The sequence below is a fragment of the Peromyscus leucopus genome, chromosome 3 (assembly GCF_004664715.2).
Source record: "Peromyscus leucopus breed LL Stock chromosome 3, UCI_PerLeu_2.1, whole genome shotgun sequence".
Taxonomy (NCBI): domain Eukaryota; kingdom Metazoa; phylum Chordata; class Mammalia; order Rodentia; family Cricetidae; genus Peromyscus; species Peromyscus leucopus.
This window is the reverse complement of record NC_051065.1, coordinates 126,093,683-126,116,090: the sequence shown is the minus strand read 5'-3', so window position 1 is coordinate 126,116,090 and position 22,408 is coordinate 126,093,683. Positions and strand designations below refer to the sequence as shown.

Genomic DNA, 22,408 nt, shown 5'->3' with positions numbered 1-22,408 from the left:
AATAGTTTGTAATTGGCTCCGGAAGTTGTGGTGCCGATGCGAAAGGACAGTTGCGGTGTTTACACTCCAACTGTTAATTATTAGGATGCATTATCATCTTCTCCCATAGTTCCTTCCTGACAGATGTAACCAGAGGAGGATTTTCCTCATTTGAGACATGGTTAATGTGACGTCATTTCAGACTAACTACCATCGACAGTTCTTAGAAGTCTGGTGCTGCATATTCACGACTGGCTTAGCTTTAACTTCTGAATTTATGAAAAGAAATACATCTTTTGAGAAATATCGTCAGCCTGTGAGGCTCTGAGCAAATGGTGGCAGTGGTGCTGGTCTCCTCTGTGATAGCAGCTCCAGTATCGCAGTGCTGCTCATAAAATCATCTTACTCCCATCCACATACATTCCTTGTACTGTCTACTTTTTGTGAGAATGAACTTGTTTGGCCTAGTGACAACAATCTGTGATGAGTGTATTTCCTTGCTGTTACTTTTTGAAGTGGGTCGAGTTTTCTTGATGGAGTTGTTGGTCAGTGTTTCTCAAGAAGCTGAGCATGGCTGCTGGTGACCTGGAGACAAGGCCTGCTGGGCTTCACATGGCGCTTAGCTTCTGCTTTCCTGTTCTCAGTTGTAGGGAGAGAACATTTAACGTAGGTAACGATTGCTCCTTGGCCTTGTCAGGCATTTTCCTTCCTTTCTGTTGGGAGCCAAGGCCTCAGCTTTAGTTTTGAGGCCTAGGTGCTAAGGCTTGACCCTTGACCCCTCTGTAGTGTATTTAGGAAGAAGCACAGCGTACGCTACGCTGCAGCTTCTCTCTCTCCCACTCGAGAGTGAAGGTGTGAAGGATCCTGGATATTCTCATGTTTTCTGCCCTGTCTCGTGAACACACGACTTGATTTACCTTGATCAGCCCAGTAACTTGCTCCACATTTTTCCAGAAGTGCAAAGCAGTTTCAGCTAAAAATACACATATCAAATGCTCCAGAAGTCGTGGCCACAGCTCAAAAATGCTGATCAATTTTGAAAATCTAACTCAGCCCGGCCATGAAACCGAGGGAAGAACCTTTGTGGTGGGGACAGATTTCCAAAAATTCACCACAGTCCTGTTCTTAACTGGAGTTTGTGCTGATGCTGCCAGACAGCTGAGGAGTAGACTCGGAAAGCAGGAAGCATTACTGATGGGGCCTAGCGCCACTTTGGGAAAAGCAAATTAAAATGTAAAAGAATATTTTTCCACTCCTGGAGTCTCAACAGAAAATGGCAAAATACATGGTTACTGAAAAAGTTCCAGAAATTGCTAATTTTGCCAGAAAGTAAAAACCAATTACCAGCTGTTTTTTTAAGTGATAAAAAATGCACACGTACAGTCTAAGAAGGTCTTTCATAATCCAAATGAAACAGCTTTAGTTTACAACTCAGAGTCTATATTCCTTTAGTCCCAGCGGTGCTTTGATGCAGGTGACTCATCTCTGTTGTTCTGTGTTTCAGGTGCTGCCTAAAGAATGGAGGATGACGACTTTGGTGGCTTTGAGGTACGTATCCTGTTTTTTAACTTTGGGCAACAGCAAACTCTTACAAAAATGTGTTTACTTTCATTGTTTTCTTGATCTATTCTTTGTGTGTGTGCTGCATGTTCTCAAGTGTCCAGAGCCCAGAGAACGAACACTTACGTGTCTTATTTGGTCCTGTTCGCTTTTTTATTTTGGACAGGGTCTTTCACTGGCCTGGAACTTGTCAAGTAGGCTATACTGTCTGGCTAGCAAGTCTCAGGGATCGGCTTACCGAGCACTGGGATTACAAATGCATGCCACCATGCCCAGATTTTTAAAAAATGGGTCCTGAGGAAGAAATTCTGGTTCTGTATTTGCAAGGCAAACAGTTTACCAACTGAGCTCTTACCTCTACCCTCACGATCCATTCTGAACCTTTTTTTTTTTTTTTGATGTAACTCTGAGACAGAGATTGAAATCAAGGAGAATTAAGAGGCATCATCCACCAGACACTGAGGTGTTGCTGAAGCGCTGATCTTGCCATAGGGATGGTTTAAATTGGGGTAATTAATGAGGCTGGTGGAGCATCAGGAAGAACTCAGACTGTCCGAGGAGGATAGGGACACGTCTGTCAGAATGGGAGTCGGAGCCTGCCACAGCCCTGTTCACATCTGTAATGAGTGGATTTCCTGTGTGAGACACATGGATGTCCAGTGTTGCTGATCATGCTATGCTGTTACATGGCCCTCTCAGGTTTTGGTGGAACATTTGTAAGTATGTGTTGTTAGCTGAAAATGTAGTGTCTTTTCCTTGGTCCTTTTCAGTGTGTGTTCATTTTATTGGAATATTTTATAACCCAGTTATTTTTACAGAACCAGTGTAGTCTTGCAGGAAAATCTCTGGATTAAGAGTCAAATGGAACCATCCATTGTGCATGCTCAGAGGGACTCTCTCTCTCTCTCTCTCTCTCTCTCTCTCTCTCTCTCTCTCTCTCTCAGTTGTTCACTTAGTTTGGATTTGGTAAAAAGAGAACTGTAAAAGTTAGGGAGTGTAATTAGTGTTAGTAAGAGAAGTGGGGCATTATTCAAGAAAGAATGATGTGGTTCTTTTTAGCAGCAGGTCATTTCCATCCGTCTTTCATAGCTGCCAGTGTGCAGGCAATCAGTGTAGACACATGTGTTCTCCATGTGCAGGCAAGTACTACAGACACACATGTTCTCCATGTGCAGGCAAGTACTACAAACACACATGTTCTCCATGTGCAGGCAAGTACTACAGACACACATATTCTCCATGTGCAGGCTGTCAGTGTAGACACACATGTTCTCCATGTGCAGGCAATCAGTGTAGACACACATGTTCTCCATGTGCAGGCAAGTACTACAGACACACATGTTCTCCATGTGCAGGCAATCAGTGTAGACACACATGTTCTCCATGTGCAGGCTGTCAGTGTAGACACACATGTTCTCCATGTGCAGGCAAGTACTACAGACACACATGTTCTCCATGTGCAGGCTGTCAGTGTAGACACACATGTTCTCCATGTGCAGGCAATCAGTGTAGACACACATGTTCTCCATGTGCAGGCAAGTACTATAGACACACATGTTCTCCAAGTACAGGCTGTCAGTGTAGACATACATGCATCATTCCATGTCTCATCCCAAACTGCCTTTCAAAAAGCTCATTTGAGTGTTCCATACTTTTGTTTAATAGGTTGTGTTTTTGAATCTTATTCATGTTAAATGGAACATTTAAAAATTTGTTAAAATTCATTGATATTGAGGACAAGATGTGTTTCATACTATCCTGTGGCTTGCCTTGGTGCTTGGAAGCTGTTATTTAAGGGCCCCATCCAAGCGTATTCTTGTGTCTAAAGCATAATAGATCCACAGAAAGGCCACCGTTGGTTGTTGCATTCACAGGTGACTCCTGAATTCAGTCCTCTCAACAGTAGAGGCAGCGTTAGCTGACATGGTTTCGCTGTATTCGCCTGGTGTTCTTGCTTCTCAGCCCTGCTGTGGAAGAGTGGGAGGACTTTGCTGTGTTCAGTGCTGTGTGCTCACTGTCACAGCCAGTGGACAGCGCGGCCTTGTCTGCTCTCTGCAGACCGCGTCCTTTGCCACCTGGGCTGCCTGGCAACTCAATGCAGAATAGAAGTCCAAATTAGGAAACCATGGCTCTGACTTCAATAATAATCTCGATTTAATGGTTATCTGAGAAACAGAACACTTTGTGCTCTCTCTGTAAACCTTGTCTTAAGTAGCTGCCCCCAAGCAGGAGAGCCCAGTCATCGAAAATGCTGGCTTTTGTAATTCTTCAGTGGTTAGTGCTCAGGAGACCAGAGTAGATCATTCAAGAAGACACACTCACCTACTCTTTCAGAGTCTCTAAGTCTTATGCTAATTTAAATGGTCTTTTTAAATAAAAGATTTGCTCAGTCTGTTTTTAAGGAAATTTTTACATGGGTGGATAAATGTGGTGAGTTAGAATAGTTGATGGCATCAGGTTGGTGGGATATGGAAGGAAATCTTTACCTGGGAACTGGGGCCTGGGCACTGTACTGTAGGTGGGGCCAGTGCAGGGGTGGAGCAGGGAGGTGTTCAGAGAGAGTGAGTGAGTGAGTGGCGTGTCGCAGGAGTGTGCCTGTGGGGCCGAGTGTGACTCCTTATTAAAAAGTACAGCTCTTCAGGTTTTTTCAGATGGTCTTGCCTTGTCTTACAGGCTGCAGAGACCTTTGATGGCGAACACAGTGGAAACCAAGCAATGTCTCCTGCTGTCCCCTGGGCCACCTTTCCTGCAGGTACTACCTCCTGGTCAGGGGATTCTTTTTTCTTGCATTTAAAGATTTTTTGCTACTTTTAAAACCTATTTCTCATTTTTTTTTTTTTTGCTCTTTTTCTGATCTGAAAATGTAGTGTCCTAGATATATCCTGAATCCAAATTTTCTTTCAAAGTATGAATCGCATTGTACATTCAATGCTAGCTTGGAGGCTGGTTGTAAAAGGAGATTAGGAACACTGAATGAACCTTAAGTACAACATACATTGTTCAAATTTATCTTGGTTTAGGAAGGTGTTGAGAAGCTTCCTGGGTCATCTGTGCAGGCAGACTCCATTTTACATCTTAATTTATGATGTCCATTACTATTCAAATATAGTAGTTTCTTTATAGTAAAACCATTCAAAAGTATTACAAATTAACAATAACAGTTGGCCCATACATGTTTTCAAAAAGTATTCCATATCCTACCCATCTTGAAATGCACATAAAATCCACTCTGAAGCCCCACTTCACTTCAGAATGCTTATGATGTAGGAAACAGTGGTGGGGATGCTGGAGGGGACAGAGGGAAGAGGAACCCAAGCTACTGCTCGTGGGAACACAGACTAGTGCAGACACTCCTGAGGTCAGTTTGAAGGTTTCTCAGAAAGTAACAGTGGAACCACCACATTCCCCAGCTCTGCCACTCCTGGGTATAATAAGCCTTAAGGGCTCAGTGCCTCACTGCAGAGACCCACACATCCATATTCCATGCTGCTCTTCTCACAAGAATAAGGAGAAGACATTGAGTAATGATGTGAAGATGTTGTAAGATGCTGTGGCTTTGTGTCTTAGTTTGGATGCTCACAGTGAGGGAATGGAAGTGGAAGGAGACGCCAAGTTCTGTGAGGTGAGGAAGAGAAGCTCCTTCCGTGCCTGGATGTGAGAGGCAGTCTCCAAGAAGCTCTTGTCCCTGGTGTCCGAGGCTGTAGGTAGGCTGATGGGCCAGCAACTTCTCTCATCACTCGTCTCTCTCTTCCCCTCACTTCCCTGGAAAAAAACTCAGATCTGAAGATGGTGTTCTTCTGATTTCCTTATTGGTTTGCAGAAATGACATTAGCAGGCCTGGCTAAAGACTGACCTTGAAGCTGTGGCTTTCTGCTTCTCTTTTATACAGCTGCTGATGCTGCATGCAGGTAGATGCAGGCTACAGGATTTATCCACCTTCGTGGAGGTCATTTTCAGGAATGGGACGTTAGTGGGTTGTAGCTAGAGTTTTCCTGCCTTGTCCACAGTCAGGACAAATCTTTGTCACCCGCCAGTCCCACAGCTGCTCAGACCCAACCAAGTAAACACAGAGACTTATATTGCTTACAAACTGTATGGCCGTGGCAGGCTTCTTGCTAACTGTTCTTATAGCTTAAATTAATCCATTTCCATAAATCTATACCTTGCCACACGGCTGGTGGCTTACCGGTGTCTTCACATGCTGCTGGTCATGGCGGCAGCTGGCAGTGTCTCTCTGCCTCAGCCTTCCGCTTCCCAGAAATCTCCTCTCTCCTTGTCCCACCTACTTCCTGCCTGGCCACTGGCCAATCAGTGTTTTATTTATTGACCAATCAGAGCAATTTGACATACAGACCATCCCACAGCAGTGTGTTACTAGGCATGACAGTCCCTTCTACACCTTACCTGTCTTTCATCTATATAGAAAAAATGTTTTCATCGATATATCTGAGAAAATAACCTAAACATTTGGTTTAAGTTTTAAGTATTTTGGGGAAGATGGAAAGGTTAGTTTTCAGGGTCAAGATAAGACTTTTGTTAAGTAGTGAGTATAAGAGGTTTGTTTTCCTAGTGAGTGTACAGCTTCAAGACAGGGCTAGGTGACAGTTTTTAAACCCCACTGGGGATAATTAATGTCTCTCTTTAAATGTCTATTTATAGCCTGCAGTTCTTTGGGGGTTCCAGTACCTTACGCTGTGTCACTGACAGGCAGTACTGACGGTGGATGGATGAGTGGCAGGATCCACTCCACACTGCCCTGCACACACCCTCTGCCCCTATCCTCTTCATCATGTGCAGCCTCTGACCATCGTAGTTACTTCTCTTGTGATCAGGTAGCTGATAAGAAACAACCTAAGGGAGGAGGGCTTATTTTGGTCCATGATTTGAGGGGATCCAGTCTGTCATGGTGACAAGAGTGTGAGGCAGCTGTCATGGTGCACCCGTAGGCAGGAAGTGGAGAACAGTGGATGCTGGTGTCCAGCTCATTTTCTCTGTACTCAGTCTTCACCCAGCCCATGAGGTGCTGCCATTCTGCCCTGCCCTGTCCTATACACAGGGTGAGTTTTCCCTCCTTGGTTGGATCTTTCTGGAAACGTTCTCACCCAGAAGTGTACCTCCTCAGTGAAGACTGTCACGTTACCTGAAATGCACAGTGACACCCATGTTATGGAATTGGAGAATGTAATGGAAGATGGTGAGCATGAAACCATGGCCCCCCTCTCACTGCAGCCCACAGCGTTGAAGAGATTACTTTGTTCTAGTGAGAGCTGGCCGAGGAGGAGAGCTGCCTTCCTTGAGGCCGTTTTCTAGTTGTGCTGTGATCAGCACCTGAAGCTCTGTCATGTGTCGTTTTGTTCCATTTGCTTGGTGCTTGATGTCTCCTAATTCGTATTTAAAATCATGATGAAATTTGCCGTCTTGGTTATTTTAATATATAGGTTATACTGTATCTTGTATAGCTGAAACTTCATACTATTAAATACCAGTGACCTCCCCTCCCCCTCCCCTTCACTCCTGGCAGCAACTGGCTTGCTTTGTCTCTGAGTTTGGATCCTCGGGTGTATGCGTGGTGATTTCACAGGTTGCAGTTCCATGACTGGCTTAGAGCACGCTTCATTCAAGATGCGTCATCTGTCCCAGTTTCCTGCTTTGTTAATCCTAATACTCCATTTCTCATTCATTCATTATAGACACTTGGGTTCCTTTTACCTCTGGCTGTTTTGCATAGTGACACTGTGAGGATGGTTGTTACGTGATCTTGAACTATAGTCTTGTGTATGACTCATCGTTATATGCCCATTTTAGTCTTTTTATGGCAGAAAATTGGTTTGAATCCTTTGGAAGTGCAACTGCTAAGGAAGGTAGTGATACGTGAGCCAGTGCTCTGTGACTCTTGGTGACTGGTGAGTAGACTTACCTGCAGTTATCTCTTCTTGGTTATTTTCAATCCAAGGCGAATAAGTAAATAGTCTGAGTGATAAGATATAAGAGCAGAAAACTAAACTTTGCTTCAAAAATATATCAACCTTGGAAACCTTCAGTACTTGCTAAGAGCTGGATGTTTCTGTGTCTGAGTCAAATGTTCTGATGACTTCCATGGATGTATGGAAGTGATGTGTGGAAGATGTATGACCTGGAAGTGATGCTCCAGTCACAAGGCCTGTGACCTGGCTCAGGGAGTAACACACCTGTCTCCTGATACCTCACTTCCGCCTCTGGAGCCCGTGGCAGAAATAGTCCCCCGACTTCCAGGGGTGCGATGGCAGGCACTCTGCCTGCATGCACATCACGCATGGTGGCTCTTGTTTTTAAAGAGGCCATGGATGCTTGGAAGCACAGAGCAGCTACTGTGCTGATCTTTTCTTCTGTCTCCTGGCTTCTCCTGTATGACAGAAATAGTACATGTTTGATCATGTTTTAATTTACCGCAGGTCCAGGAGCGATAATGGTTGCGTCGTCTCCTGTGTTTCATTGGTCATTTATTTTTCTAACACTTTTTCTGAAGGAAAACCATTTCAGGTGTTGTGGGGTTGATAATTCAACAATATTCAACATGGTTGCTCATAAGAGTATAGGAAAGCAACAATTTTTTTTTACTAAGAAATCTTATTTATGAAATTGCAAAATAATTATTTTTTTTAATGTCTATAAAAGGAGGACTGTTCTCCTTTCATTTCCCTGAAATTAATGACTGTCTGCTGATAGAATGAGCATGTAAACACTTGCGCATGTGAGTATGAAAGCTTATGTATATATGGAGACCCTGGGGATGTGGGATGTGGAGTCTGACTCCTGTGTGGTGATGTCTTCTCTGTGGAGACACTGGGATGTGGAGTCTGCCTTGACTCCTGTGTGGTGATGTCTTCACTGTAGAGACACTGGGCTGTGGAGTCTGCCTTGACTACTCTGTGTGGTGATGTCTTCTCTGTAGAGACACTGGGATGTGGAGTCTACCTTGACTGCTCTGTGTGGTGATGTCTTCTCTGTAGAGACACTGGGATGTGGAGTCTACCTTGACTGCTCTGTGTGGTGATGTCTTCTCCGCACCTGCTTTACCCTTCCATGCTTGTTGTGCTCCCCTCTCCCCTCTCCCCTCTGCCCTTCCCCTCCCCTGCACCCCTCCCCTCTGTTATTGTGACAGAAAGAAGGAGTCATCTGTACTTGACTTGCTCAGTTCTTAGTACTCCGTTGTCTTGGTTTGGCATCTGTATGCATTTTTTTTTTTAAAATTTCTTTATTGTGCCTCTTTTCGTAGCAGACCCAGAGTTTCAGAATTCCTGGAATTTATTAGGTTGTTTCTGTGTTCACCATTGATTCATTCCTTTGCCACAAATTCAGAAGGCTCTTGAAGTGTCAGGCTCACAGCTCTGTGCGTTGTGGACTTCATTTTCACTGACTGACTGTGGAAGCTGTTGCCTGGGAGGACAGAATGTTTCCCCCGATGCGTTTTTCGTGTTGGCAGACCTTCTACCCCTAATCTTAGTTAGCTTCAAGTCTTTGATAGTAGTTGCCTACAGTGAATACTAGGTTGGGACGTGTTATGAAGCCATTTCGTACAATGTGGGTGGCACAGTTTTAAGAGGCAAAAGATTGTTCGTTTTTTGCTTTCGACCATCAAATGTAAGTTGTGTAGAAGGCGAGGTGGGAGGCACAAACCTTGAATACTGTCCTTTCCAATAATGCTTCTGAGTTCCTTGTAGCTCTGCACAGACCACATTAGAATTCAGTGACCATCAAAGGGAAAAACAAGTGGTCCAGATAGATACTTTAATCCAAATTAGCTCCTTCAAAACAGCTTATAAAGAGGGCAGACTAAACTGTCTGTCACAAGCCGGCCCTGCAGAAGGAATAATGGGAATTGGACCAGCAGATGCAGAAGCAAGTGACTTAGATGTGGTTCCTTCGCATCTGGAGCTATTTGCATACAAAGCCAACAGGAAAGTTCAAACATTCCTCTCAAGACCTTGGCAGAGGGGAACCTGGAAGACAGATGCCTTTTTGATTTCATGGTTCTGTCTTTCCGTTCTCCACTCTCCTGGCCGGAAAGCCTAGGACAGCAAATCAGTCGTTTTACTAAACCCCGCTCCTCTCTTCGCTGGCCCTGCTCTTCCAGGGGATCTGTGTTATGCATCTCGAGGGCTCAAGACCCAAGTCTACACATTTTTGTATATTTTTTATGAGTGGTTTGCATGTTTGTGCTTGGTAGTGAAAAGCACTAGATTCTTTGGTCTGATCTGCATCTGTGGTAGGATTGGAAAGTGACCGGGTACTCGTTCACGTACCTGTGTCTTACAGGCAGTGTAGCCGGCCTGGCAGACGGCATTTAAAGAGACTCTGTGTCTCAGTCTGACTAAGAGACCAGTGAAGTAATGGGCCCCCCAAAATAAGAATTTCCCAGAAAGTTGGTGCTGAGAGAAGGAAAAGTGGGGTCACTTGTTCCCTGAAAGGAGATTTCACACAGTTCTAACACCTTGTCAGACCACCTGACAGACAGACTGGAGCCGCACCTTGACCAAGACTGCCGAGATGTCATCCCTCGTCCCCGTTTCCCTCTTCCCCACATGGCTGTCTGGAGTAAAGCTCCTTTCTGGTCTCCTTTAATTTGACTCTTTCAATTGACGTATTGAGGATGTGTGACTGGACCTGACTTGAGGGTCTGGTTTTAACCCCCACATTGGATAACAGTAGTGTGAGTAACATTTAAAACTTTCTCTACTTCCTGCTTACTATCCATTTAGACATTTTGTTAGCTCATACACTGGGTTTTCTTTTCTTTTTAGTTTATTTTATATAGGTATGGGTTGATTCCTACATATAGGTCCATGTACTATATGTGTTCATAGTGCCTGTGTGGGCAAGGAGGGGGCATTAGAAGAGAAGCCAGGGCAGGAGCTTGAGGTGAAACTGAAGCAGAGACCATGGAGGAAAGCTGCTTACTGATTGGTTCCCTGGTCTTGTTCTCCACTCTTATACAGTCTAGGATTGGCACTGCCTACAGTAGGCTGGGCCCTCCCACATCGATCAACAAAGAAGAAAATGCCCCACAGACATGCTCAGAAGCAAATCCAACAGGGAATTCCCGGGCAAGGTTCCCTCTTCCCAAGTGTGTCAGATTAACAACTGAGGTTTACGAAGGCAGTGACCCTTTGTCTCCAGCTGTCTATGGCGTCTTTGAAATTCTGTTAGCCAATGTGTAAACTGAAATGCCAGGTGATCTTTAAGGATACTTCCTGATTTCGAGTCCTGAACTTATTATTTTATTTTTTTCTGATTATAGCTCTGTGATTTACAAAGCTTCCTCTAGATGAACTAGGGTGCCTGATTTTAATTGCGTGGGCCAAGTGATGTGACACTAATGCCAATTACATTCTTCCCAAGGAGATACACACTAAAAACACAAGTGGGAGAGTCTCATACTTAGGAGAAAGCGATCCTGTTTTATGTATTTGAATTTTCACATCTGGTCTAAAGTTGCTGTCATGGATTCTAAAGACCAGGGCCGGCCATTGCAGTAGACAGAACCAGCTCCTTCCTCTCTTCCTCCTTTTCTGTTTCCCACATCCTGGTGTTGACCTCTTACAAGCCTAGCTATAGATAGATAGAAACAGTCAGTTTTCTGTAGTTGGAATTCTTAAGGTGGAGAAGAGAGGGAACTGTGAGGCCGTCTGGCAGAGGGGTCAGGGCTTGTGATGGCTATTCTTTGTTGTCAGCTTGACTACATCTGGAATGAACTACAGTTCAGAAATAGAAGGCATACCTCTGAGATAACTTTTGCTTGGTGTGAAGTAGGTGGCTCCACTTCTAGTGGGACCTTTGAGATAGGAAAACACTCGCCTTTAATCCAGATCTCGAGGCTGATAAAGACACATCTTTAATCTGGGCCACGCCTTCTGCTGTTTATAAGGACATGGGAGGAGGGACCTTCTACTCTTGCTCTAGCCTTGCTAGAGAGTCCATTCCTTCACTGGCAGTAAGTCTACTTCTTTGGGATTCCAGTGTCTACTGAAAACCAGTTGAGACATCAGCCTTTAGACTGAACACTGCTGGCTTCTTAGACTTTCTGTTCACTGCCAGCCATTGTTTGATCTCCCGGACCTCAGCCTGTAAGTCATTCGATAAATCCCCGAGAAAGAGAGATTCATTCTTAGGTTCTGCTGCTCTGGAGAACCCTGACTGACACAGGGCCCAGCCCTCCGTTGTCCTGTGTGCATGTCATCTTTGCTAATGCGGGCTTGAGTCAACTCTCACTTTGTGCTACAAAGTTGAGTTTTAGGCTCGTCTGTGTTCCCCTCTGAGGTCTGTGATCCCAGAGTCTCAGAGCTTCCTGTCTGCTCTTCTTATTTCTGGCCCTTCCACTGAGAGCTGGCCTTTTTCCGTGAGGTTCTGGAATCCTATAAAGCATCCCTGTCTCCTCAGTGTGGTTATCTGCCCCGCATCTCCTGTTCCCTTTGTGTGACTGTCTCGCATCTCACCCGTCAGCTGTCACCCGAATGTGGTAGCCCCTTTGCTCTTCTCTACTTTTGCTCCCTGCCTGAGCAAAGCCACCGTCACACTGTTTCCAGGGGACTGTGATCACTTCTTCTTGCACCCACTCTGGTTTCCAGTGAGAACCCAGTGGGCTGGACTTAGTCATCAGGGTGTTGTTTGTGAAATTTTACTTTAAAGTTTTTTTCCTTTCATTTTTGTAGTTTCCAGAATATTAAAGTGTAAGACATCTATTTAGCTATGATTTTGGTGATTATGATTTGACCTATTTTTATGATATTCCTCTGAGTGTTTTAGTAACCTCTGCAGTGTATTAAAGTCTTGCACCTATAATTACCATGTTCTTCTGAATAAATCATGTGAACTATGCAGTTACAAAATTTCACTTGATCTAAGTATTGCTATTAGGTCTAGTGGAAGCCGTTTGATCTCACTTTTGACTTCTGTATTAATTTACTTGATACTCTTGCCTTGCAGCTAATAAATATTAAGTTTTTTTCTTATTAAAGCATGGCTGATGTGAAGAGGTAATCATTTCACGTAACTTCTGAAGTAGGGCTTGATGGCACAGGCCTGTAATCTCAGCTACACCAGAAGGCAAAGAAGGAGCATCATGAACCAATCTGAACAACTTAGTGAGACCCTGTCTCAAAATAAAGAGTGGAGGGAGGGCTCGGCATGTAGCCCAGTGCTGGGTGGTGGGCAAGCGTATGTGAGGAGCTCAGTTCAGTTCCTAACCTGAAAGCTCCCTTCTTTAGATTAACATGGAAAATATTTTAATCTTTCTTTCCTCTCTCTCTTCCCTCTTCCTCTTCTCTCTCTCTCTCTCCCTCTCTCTCTCTCTCTCTCTCTCTCTCTCTCTCTCCTCTCCTCCCCTCTCCTCTCCTCTCGTCTTCTCTCTCTCTCTCTCTCTCTGAATTTAATGAAGGCTAGTTTTATTGTATACAACTTCAGGTAGATTGTTTTGGCTAGTTGGACCATGCAAAGTAATTTTAGGGTAAATAACATAGATATTGCCTAATATACTAAGAAAATAAGCAGGAATATATATGTTTAGAGATACATGTTTGAACTGTGGAGAAATAGTGAAAATTTTACCTAAACTTAGTTCTACAGAAGTGTTTTCTGCAGATGGTTTGAAGTTTCAGTCATTTTGTGCCTGAACAGTAGTAAAAAGTTGTTATGGAGTGTGGCATGCATGTCGTAGTGTTCACACATATCACACAAACACCTGTCAGTGTCATGCACATACCCACATGACCACACACACACACACACACACGCACACGCACACGCACACGCACACGCACACACACACACACACACACACACACACACACACACACACTGCCGCTTGAGTTTGAGCACAGGCTGGTGAGAACATGGATCACCCTCACCTGTCATCGCCCAGCAAAGCTTGTTAGCAAGGACTCAGCCGACTCAGTCAGTAGTCGCTTTTTTTTTTTCAAACATTCTCTTAAAACTAAGCACAAAATGCCATTTGTTTTCATTTGAAGGAAGTTGTTGAATTGTTAGTTCATTTATTGAATAAACATTCAATGAATTCGCCAGGTATTCAGGTCCCGAAAGGATCAGTCTTCAAGAACTTTAAGCCCTTTGCCTTCTGATCCAAGCAGAGTGTTTGCCTTCGTGCGGTGTGTTGATGATGCTCACAGGTTTTATTTCTCCTGATCTTTTTAGATTCCTGCTGGTTCTTTTCCAATGTGAAGCAAGGGCCCCACATTTAATTGTAGGTTGTATTAAGCACAGAAGTAGAGCAGGGAACAAAGAACAGTTCTGTCTGCCTTATGGGTGTGTATGCTAGTGAAATGGGCCCAGATTCAGTGGTCACAAAAGTACTGCTGGGTTAAGTACTGCTGGGCTGTATAACCAGTGGTACTTTGGAGGCAGCTGCAAGGATCAAGCCTGTCCAGAAGGGGGAAGAGAGTGTGGCGGCACTGCATTAGACTGAGGAATAATTCTCATCAGATGCAGAGCCCATCAGTTGAGGGTGAGTAGGGTGAGGTTCTGTTGCTGAGGAGGCAGGGCTCCAGAAGACCTGTCCTGAGAAGAAGCCTGATAGCTTCCATCCACCATTTCTGTCATCCTCTAATTTGAGTAAAATTGTCCATTGAGTTACTTATACTTTTGCTTTCTCTTTTCATCTGTCACTGTCCCCCAAGCCCCTCCTGTCCTCTGCCCCCTCCTGTCCTCTCCCCCCTCCTGTCCTCTGCTCCTCCCTCCTGTCCTCTCCCCCCTCCTGTCCTCTCCCCCCTCCTGTCCTCTCCCCCCTCCTGTCCTCTCCCCCCTCCTGTCCTCTCCCCCCTCCTGTCCTCTCCCCCCTCCTGTCCTCTGCTCCTCCCTCCTGTCCTCTGCCCCCCCTCCTGTCCTCTGCCCCCCTCCTGTCCTTTGCCCCCCACCCTCTGCTCTCCCCCCTCCTGTCCTCTCCCCCTCCTGTCCTCTGCCCCCTCCTGTCCTCTGCCCCCCCTCCTGTCCTCTGCCCCCCTCCTGTCCTTTGCCCCCCACCCTCTGCTCTCCCCCTCCTGTCCTCTCCCCCCTCCTGTCCTCTGCCCCCTCCTGTCCTCTGCCCCCCTCCTGTCCTCTGCCCCCCTCCTGTCCTTTGCCCCCATCCTGTCCTCTCCCCCCTCCTGTCCTCTCCCCCCTCCTGTCCTCTCCCCCCTCCTGTCCTCTGCCCCTCCTGTCCTCTCCCCCTCCTGTCCTCTCCCCCCTCCTGTCCTCTCCCCCCTCCTGTCCTCTGCTCCTCCCTCCTGTCCTCTCCCCCCTCCTGTCCTCTGCTCCTCCCTCCTGTCCTCTGCCCCCATCCTGTCCTCTGCCCCCATCCTGTCCTCTCCCCCCTCCTGTCCTCTCCCCCCTCCTGTCCTCTGCTCCTCCCTCCTGTCCTCTCCCCCCTCCTGTCCTCTGCTCCTCCCTCCTGTCCTCTCCCCCCTCCTGTCCTCTCCCCCTCCTGTCCTCTGCCCCCCTCCTGTCCTCTGCCCCCTCCTGTCCTCTGCCCCCTCCTGTCCTCTGCCCCCTCCTGTCCTCTGCCCCCCTCCTGTCCTCTGCCCCCTCCTGTCCTCTCCCCCCTCCTGTCCTCTGCCCCCCTCCTGTCCTCTCCCCCCTCCTGTCCTCTCCCCCTTCCTGTCCTCTGCCCCCCTCATGTCCTCTCCCCCTCCTGTCCTCTCCCCCCTCCTGTCCTCTCCCCCCTCCTGTCCTCTGCCCCCCACCCTCTGCTCTCCCCCTCCTGTCCTCTCCCCCTCCTGTCCTCTGCCCCCTCCTGTCCTCTGCCCCCCTCCTGTCCTCTGCCCCCCTCCTGTCCTTTGCCCCCCACCCTCTGCTCTCCCCCTCCTGTCCTCTCCCCCCTCCTGTCCTCTGCCCCCTCCTGTCCTCTGCCCCCCACCCTCTGCTCTCCCCCCTGTCCTTGTGTCCCACCTTGTCCACTTTTGACCGAGTGTCTGAATGCTGCCTCCTCTCCTCCGACTGCCCTGACAGTGATGCTGCTGCGGAACAGGGTCTCACTTCCCTGCTCCCAGCTCGTGTCCATCTCGAGGTCTGTGGAGGAAGGAAATATGTGGCCGGGTCCCACTCTTTTCTTCCGCACACACAAGGGTCTGGAAATCAAGTTGAAGTCTACAGAATTTGGCAAAATTTGCTTATCTCTCGGTTAATTCCTTTGCTTAGTTTTTTTGCTTGACTATTTATTTTCATCTATGTTCAGTTTGGCTGACTTAGTTGCTTTCTTTGAGTATTTTAGCTGGGTACCTAGCCTTCTGTTCACTGGAAAAAGAAATTTTAAAATCAACAAAAAGAAGAATAAAATAAAGTAAAATAAAACCCCTCTATCCGTCTGCTGCTGCCTGACTCTGTTAATTTTGTTGAAAGTGAAGAAATGTTGCTGTGGAAAACAAAGTGAGAATTTTGCTAATCAGAGTCTGGGTGTGAGTCTCTTGCCAGGCCATTGTGTGTCAGAGTACATGTCACAGCTGGGGAACGTCCCCTGGACTCCATAGAAACCATATGAGCGAATGATTCTAGAACTCTATATCCTCAAACCCTGCAGACTGTAAGTTCACATCTCTTAGTTGTGTTTAAGAACTTTTCATCTTTGTGAAACTAAGTAATAGAGATCCTCTGTTCAAAGCGATTGCATCATGTGCATTTACTGTCCTGCTCTAGTAAGGAGGACACTGTGGTGTGAATCCCTTGGGAACACAGCTCTTGTCTTCTGTGGTGAGGGCGACATTGTGGTGTGAATCACTTGTGTTGAACACAACTGTCTTCGTAGTGAGGGCGGCACTGTGGTGTGAATCACTTGTGGTGTGAATCACTGTGGTGTGAATCACTTATGGTGTGAATCACTTGTGAACACAGCTGTCTTCTGTAGTGAGGGCGGCACTGTGGTGTGAATCACTTGTGGTGTGAATCACTTGTGGTGTGAATCACTTGTGGTGTGAATCACTTGTGAACACAGCTGTCTTCTGTAGTGAGGGCGACACTGGTATGAATCACTTGTGAACACAGCTGTCTTCTGTAGTGAGGGCGGCACTGTGGTGTGAATCACTTGTGGTGTGAATCACTTGTGGTGTGAATCACTTGTGGTGTGAATCACTTGTGGTGTGAATCACTTGTGTGAATCACTTGTGGTGTGAATCACTTGTGGTGTGAATCACTTGTGGTGTGAATCACTTGTGAACACAGCTGTCTTCTGTAGTGAGGGCGACACTGGTATGAATCACTTGTGAACACAGCTGTCTTCTGTAGTGAGGGTGGCACTGTGGTGTGAATTACTTGTGAATACAGCTATCTTCTGTAGTGAGGGGGCACTGTGGTGTGAATCACTTGTGAACACAGCTGTCTTCTGTAGTGAGGGGGCACTGTGGTGTGAATCACTTGTGGTGAACACGGCTGTCTTCTGTAGTGAGGGGGCACTCTGGTGTGAATTGCTCTTTTCTGTAGAGTTCTTTTCTTTTCCCTGCTCCCACTAGATTGCCTGCACACATCCTGGGTCACCTGAGCGTGGCTGAGGGTACACTGTGGTCTTGGCCTTACTCAGTTTGATGTCAAGTTGCAGTAGACTTTCTCAATCTTGGGGCAAGTTAATTTTTGTTGTCACAAAAGGGCACATTTTTGAGTTTGAAAGTACAGAAATTTAACTGGCCAAATTTACTTTAAGAAGCTGTTCATTGTTTTGCCTGTTCACAATGCTAGTTACGATGTTTTCGTAGTAACAACCTGTGGGGCACAGCCTGTGCTGTAAGCCTTTCTGTGCGGCTCGAGATTTCTGTGTGAACTTGTATTTTAAAGGTCCATGTACACCTCTTATGTATATCATTTAGAGAAATTTCAGCTTCTTGTTTTAGAATTTTAATTTTATAATTGTGTTTCACTTCACCGCTAAGATTTACTGGAAATTCACTTCCAGAGATACATGTCAGTTTCCCTTAAGCCAATTAAAGCTGTATTTTGCGAGCCTGTGACTCACAGTGATGGCTGTTCTTGTTTGGTAAGTAATATTGACATTTCTGTGAGCGTCCATGCAGACTAGCTACTATGAATCATTAGTATTTTCAGCCTGAAAAGCCATCATCAAACATTTTCACATGACTGAGCCCTTACAATTCACATACCACATGGACTTTCTGGGGCCGTAGCTTGATAGTGTGTTTTCTTTACTGAGGGCAATCAGTTCTTGGCGTCGTGTTTAAGTCATGTCTCCTTTTGGTTACTCAGCTCTCGACATTTAGCAAACATGGACCCTGGTGGTAGTGTCAGCTGCTTTTCTGTTTCTTGCCTCAGCCCTAGTAATCATCTCTGTTAATCAAGTTCCCATCCGTAGAGCATCCATCTGCTGCCCCGTGACACCTACACCCCAGGCTCCCATCCGTAGGGCATCTCATCTGCTGCCCCGTGACACCTACACCCCAGGTTCCCATCAATAGAGCATCTCATCTGCTGCCCCGTGACACCTACACCCCAGGTTCCCATCAATAGAGCATCTCATCTACTGTCCTGTAACACCTACACCCCAGGTTCCCATCCGTAGGGCATCCATCTGCTGCCCCGTGACACCTACACCCCAGGTTCCCATCAATAGAGCATCTCATCTGCTGCCCGGTGACACCTACACCTCAGGTTCCCATCCGTAGGGCATCTCATCTGCTGCCCCGTGACACCCACACCCAGGTTCTTTGTCTTCAGGTTTGCTTTACGCAGGGTTCAGTATACATTTGTGTTCTTCTGTGTGACCGTACCATGTGCCTGAGTGCGCTCAGTGTCATGCTTACTGTTTCTGATGGCTCAGAAATATGCAGTTAGGACCATAGCACAGTCCCAGCTTCTTCCTGCATCTGGTTTCCTGTTCTGGTGTTCTCCCCTTCTGGAATATTCTCCTTCTCTGCAAGTGTAACTTCACCTCGCACTTTTCTTTGGTCAAAACCTAGTCAGTGTCTTTGCCTATGGAACTCCCCATGCCCATGCCCCAGTCTCCCTGTGCACAGGTCAGTCCGGAGGACGATCTTCCCTGCTGCTTGTCCCTGATCTTCCTGTTAAATTTTGCTCAACTGAGTTACAGTTAACACTCCACACACCCTGCTTCTCTCTGCCTCCCTGGCTTCCCTCTTTCCATTACCCCTTCCCCCTCCTCTTGAAGAATTGTCTTTTAGGGTTTTTCCTTGACCCCTTTACTTTTTACATTTATTTATTTATTACCCAATAGGGGTTTCTTCACCTGCCCGCCTCTCTCCACCCTTTGCTTTTCTGCCTCAGTATTCATTTACTGTGACTTTATTACACCGAAGACATATAGTGACAGTACTGTGTCCCAAAGTAAAGTACAGTAGTGCCCCCACCTTACATTATGATTAGGGTATTGTCCCAGTTACTTTAGGTATCAATTTGACACCCTCGGGAAGAGTGAATGTCAGTTGAGAAATTCTCTCCATCAGATTGGCCTGTGGGGATGTCTGTGGGGCATTTTCTTGATTACTAATTGATAGACTAGGAGGCAGCCTGTTATGGGTTGTACCATCTCTGGGCAGGTGGCTTTAGGCTGAGCAGGTCAGGGGAGCAAGGTCAGTAAGCAGCTTTCCTCCACATGACCGCTTCAGGCCTGCCTGATGCTCTTGTCTTGAGGTCCTGCCTTGGCATCATTTGTGGACTGTGACCTGTAAGCCTGCAGATAGATCCTCCCTCCCCAGACTGCTTTGGTTATGGGATTTATCACAATGACAGAGAAGAGACTAGACAGTCATTTGCAGTATGGGTAGTTCACTTTCTGCCTTTTGCAGTCGATCTTAGGGTTCAGTCCCCCTATTTCTGGCTAACTATTTGTATGTACGTACACACACACACACACACACACACTGTGTGTGTGAATATATATAATTTATATAATATATATTATGTTGAGTGTGTGAAATGATAACGAAGTTCAGAAGTCCCTAAAGCTGATGCTGAGAGGAGAGACTCAAGCATTCACCTTCTGTCTTCCCACAGAATTCCCACCTGTCTGCCCACGGAGTCCATTAGCTTCTGTTTCTTCCTCCTGCTAGAGTCTTGGCCCCTTAACAACTCTAAAGTTTGTCTTCTGTTATTTTTCTCATCTCATTTGCTTAGTCTATAATTTGAAAATCTTTCAAAGTTTTTTTGTCAGTTTTAAGTTCTCTACAAATTAATAATATTGGGCTTTATTTGTGGGGCATTTGGATATATCTTTTTCTAAATTGGCAATTGCTGCACTTTAAAGGTAATAAACAATTTTTGATAAGCAAAAAAGTTTTTGTATATTCTGTAATCATTCTGTTTTTTTAAATAGCTGGGCACTAGGACATTTTTATTGTACATTACTTGATGACCTCAGCCCTGTTTTAGTTTAATTTTTATGTGATCTTGTTTTTTAAAATACTTCACTCTTTGATCTTTTAAAGATTTTATTTATTTTTTCCTTTGTGTTTATGTGTGCATGCACACATGTGTGCAAGAGCCTCCATATGCCAGAAGAGGGCATTGCATTCTCGGGAGCTGGAGATGGCTATGAGCCACATTATGGGTGCTGGGAATTGAAGTTGGGTCCTCTGGAAGATCAGCAAGCGCTCTTAACTGCTGAGCCGTCTCTCAGGCCCTAAATCTTTGATTTTATGAGGAGTTTGTTCTGTGTCTTACCTTTTCCAAAAGGCTGAAAATCCCATCTTTATGACCTCAGTGACTTAATACGCCATATCTCTTCTGTGCTTGTTTCCCCCAGATGAGTCACTTTCAGGGTGTTCTGATCTGCTTTACAGCGTCTTCATTGACCCAAGTTTTGCTACATTTCACTGTAACTTCATATAAGAGTTTTCCATGAGGCTGGCAGCACACTAGGGTGCTGATTTCAGTGAGGAAGAGAGAGACTGTCATCCCAGTGGCTACTTCTTCATGTGGCCTGTGTTGTCCATTTATTTTGCCCCATTGAAAAGCCTGTTGATACTTCACAAGGAGCACAGGAAGCCTATAACATAACCAAGGAAGGATGGCAGCTGGATGGTGTTGACGTCTTTATCATTCCAGGGCTTCCTTTGTCTTGGCCTAAAGCTTTCCTTTTGTATCTTTTGTAACTGTTTTCCTCACATTGCTCACTAAATTTATGAAGTTTTTTTTATCTTGTACTAAAAAACAGTAGTTCCTTTTGTTATTGTTCTCATGGGGTATACAGCCTTTTGACGTTGGAACAGGGTGTTGTCATCTAGTTAAAAAAATACATACATGCATATTGCATATATTTTCATATTTATATATGCAAAAAGGCCTCAGCGTTTAAGTAAGTTCATGGTTTGTGTTGGGCTATATGTTGCCTGTAGGCCACTTTTGAACACTCCTGGTATTTTTTTAAACCACTTTTTCATATAAATGCCACTGATGCATTTTTTGAGTTTTTCTTGCTACTTTATGGAATAAATTATGGTCTGAGATCCAGGGTAGGAACCAAGTGTGTGTGGTCATTCAGGTGACTGTGTGTGTGTGTGTGTGTGTGTGTGTGTGGTCATTCAGGTGACTGTGTGTGTGTGTGTGTGTGTGTGTGTGTGTGTGTGTGTGTATGTGTGTGTGTGGTCATTCAGGTGACTGTGTGTGTGTGTGCGTGTGTGTGTGTGTGTGTGTGTGTGGTCATTCAGGTGACTGTGTGTGTGTGTGCGTGTGTGTGTGTGTGTGTGTGTGTGTGTGTGTATGTGTGTGGTCATTCAGGTGACTCTGTGTGTGTGTGTGTGTTCCCTCTTTTTTTCTGTTACATGCTGTCATCTGAGCTCTTTGGTTTAACTGATTTGTGTCTTCCCTTGGTTAAAGGACATGGAGATAATGGACAGTCTTTCTTGAGAAGATTTATTGAGAGGAGATGGTTGATGAAGTACATTCAGTTTTAACAAAAGCGTTTTCAGGGTGTTGGGTGCAATCATGTCATCATCTGTGGTGTACTTAGTGGGGTGTTAGGGAATTTTCAAATTGTGAATCAGCATTTTACTCCCTGAATAAAATGGTGCTTGTTTGCTGGGTTCTGTTTCCTTATGCTTTGAGATTTTGTTCACTAACATTTAATTACAACTTTTACCTTTATAGAGAATCTTTTGGCTAAAAGCTTTTATTTTTATTGCCTTTTGAAAATACATTCAATTTTTGTTGTTGCTGTGTGTGTGTTTGGTCATTCAAGTGACTGTGTGTGTGTGTGTGTGTGTGTGTGTGTGTGTGTGGTCATTCAGATGACTGTGTGTGTGTGTGTGTGTGTGTGTGTGTGGTCATTCAGGTGACTCTGTGTGTGTGTGTGTGTGGTCATTCAGATGACTCTGTGTGTGTGTGTGTGTGTGTGTGTGTGTGTGGTCATTCATATGACTGTGTGTGTGTGTGTGTGTGTGGTCATTCAGGTGACTGTGTGTGTGTGTGTGTGTGTGTGGTCATTCAGGTGACTGTGTGTGTGTGTGTGTGTGTGTGTGTGGTCATTCAGATGACTCTGTGTGTGTGTGTGTGTGTGTGTGTGTGTGGTCATTCAGATGACTCTGTGTGTGTGTGTGTGTGTGTGTGTGTGGTCATTCAGATGACTCTGTGTGTGTGTGTGTGTGTGTGTGTGTGGTCATTCAGATGTCTCTGTGTGTGTGTGTGTGTGTGTGTGTGGTCATTCAGGTGACTGTGTGTGTGTGTGTGTGTGGTCATTCAGGTGAGTGAGTGTGTGTGTGTGTGTGTGTGTGTGTGTGGTCATTCAGATGACTGTGTGTGTGTGTGTGTGTGTGTGGTCATTCAGGTGACTGTGTGTGTGTGTGTGTGTGTGTGTGTGTGGTCATTCAGGTGACTGTGTGTGTGTGTGTGTGTGTGTGTGTGTGTGGTCATTCAGGTGACTGTGTGTGTGTGTGTGTGTGTGTGTGTGTGT

At 45.6% G+C, this 22,408-nt stretch overlaps 1 protein-coding gene across 5 annotated transcripts in view; it reads left to right on the top strand.

Annotated features, from left to right (window-relative positions):
• Ccdc91 (coiled-coil domain containing 91) overlaps nucleotides 1-22,408 on the top strand; it is a 175,052-nt gene that overhangs the window by 36,067 nt on the left and 116,577 nt on the right. For 4 of the 5 annotated variants that reach the window (XM_028891644.2, XM_028891643.2, XM_028891641.2 and 1 more), the window contains exons 2-3: nucleotides 1,484-1,527; nucleotides 4,213-4,291. In XM_028891644.2, the coding sequence (XP_028747477.1) occupies nucleotides 1,498-1,527; nucleotides 4,213-4,291 (109 nt within the window). In that variant the 5' untranslated portion in view covers nucleotides 1,484-1,497. Of the gene's footprint in view, nucleotides 1-1,480; nucleotides 1,528-4,212; nucleotides 4,292-22,408 lie in introns of those variants that run through there. The other variant, XM_028891645.2, reaches the window with a different exon arrangement.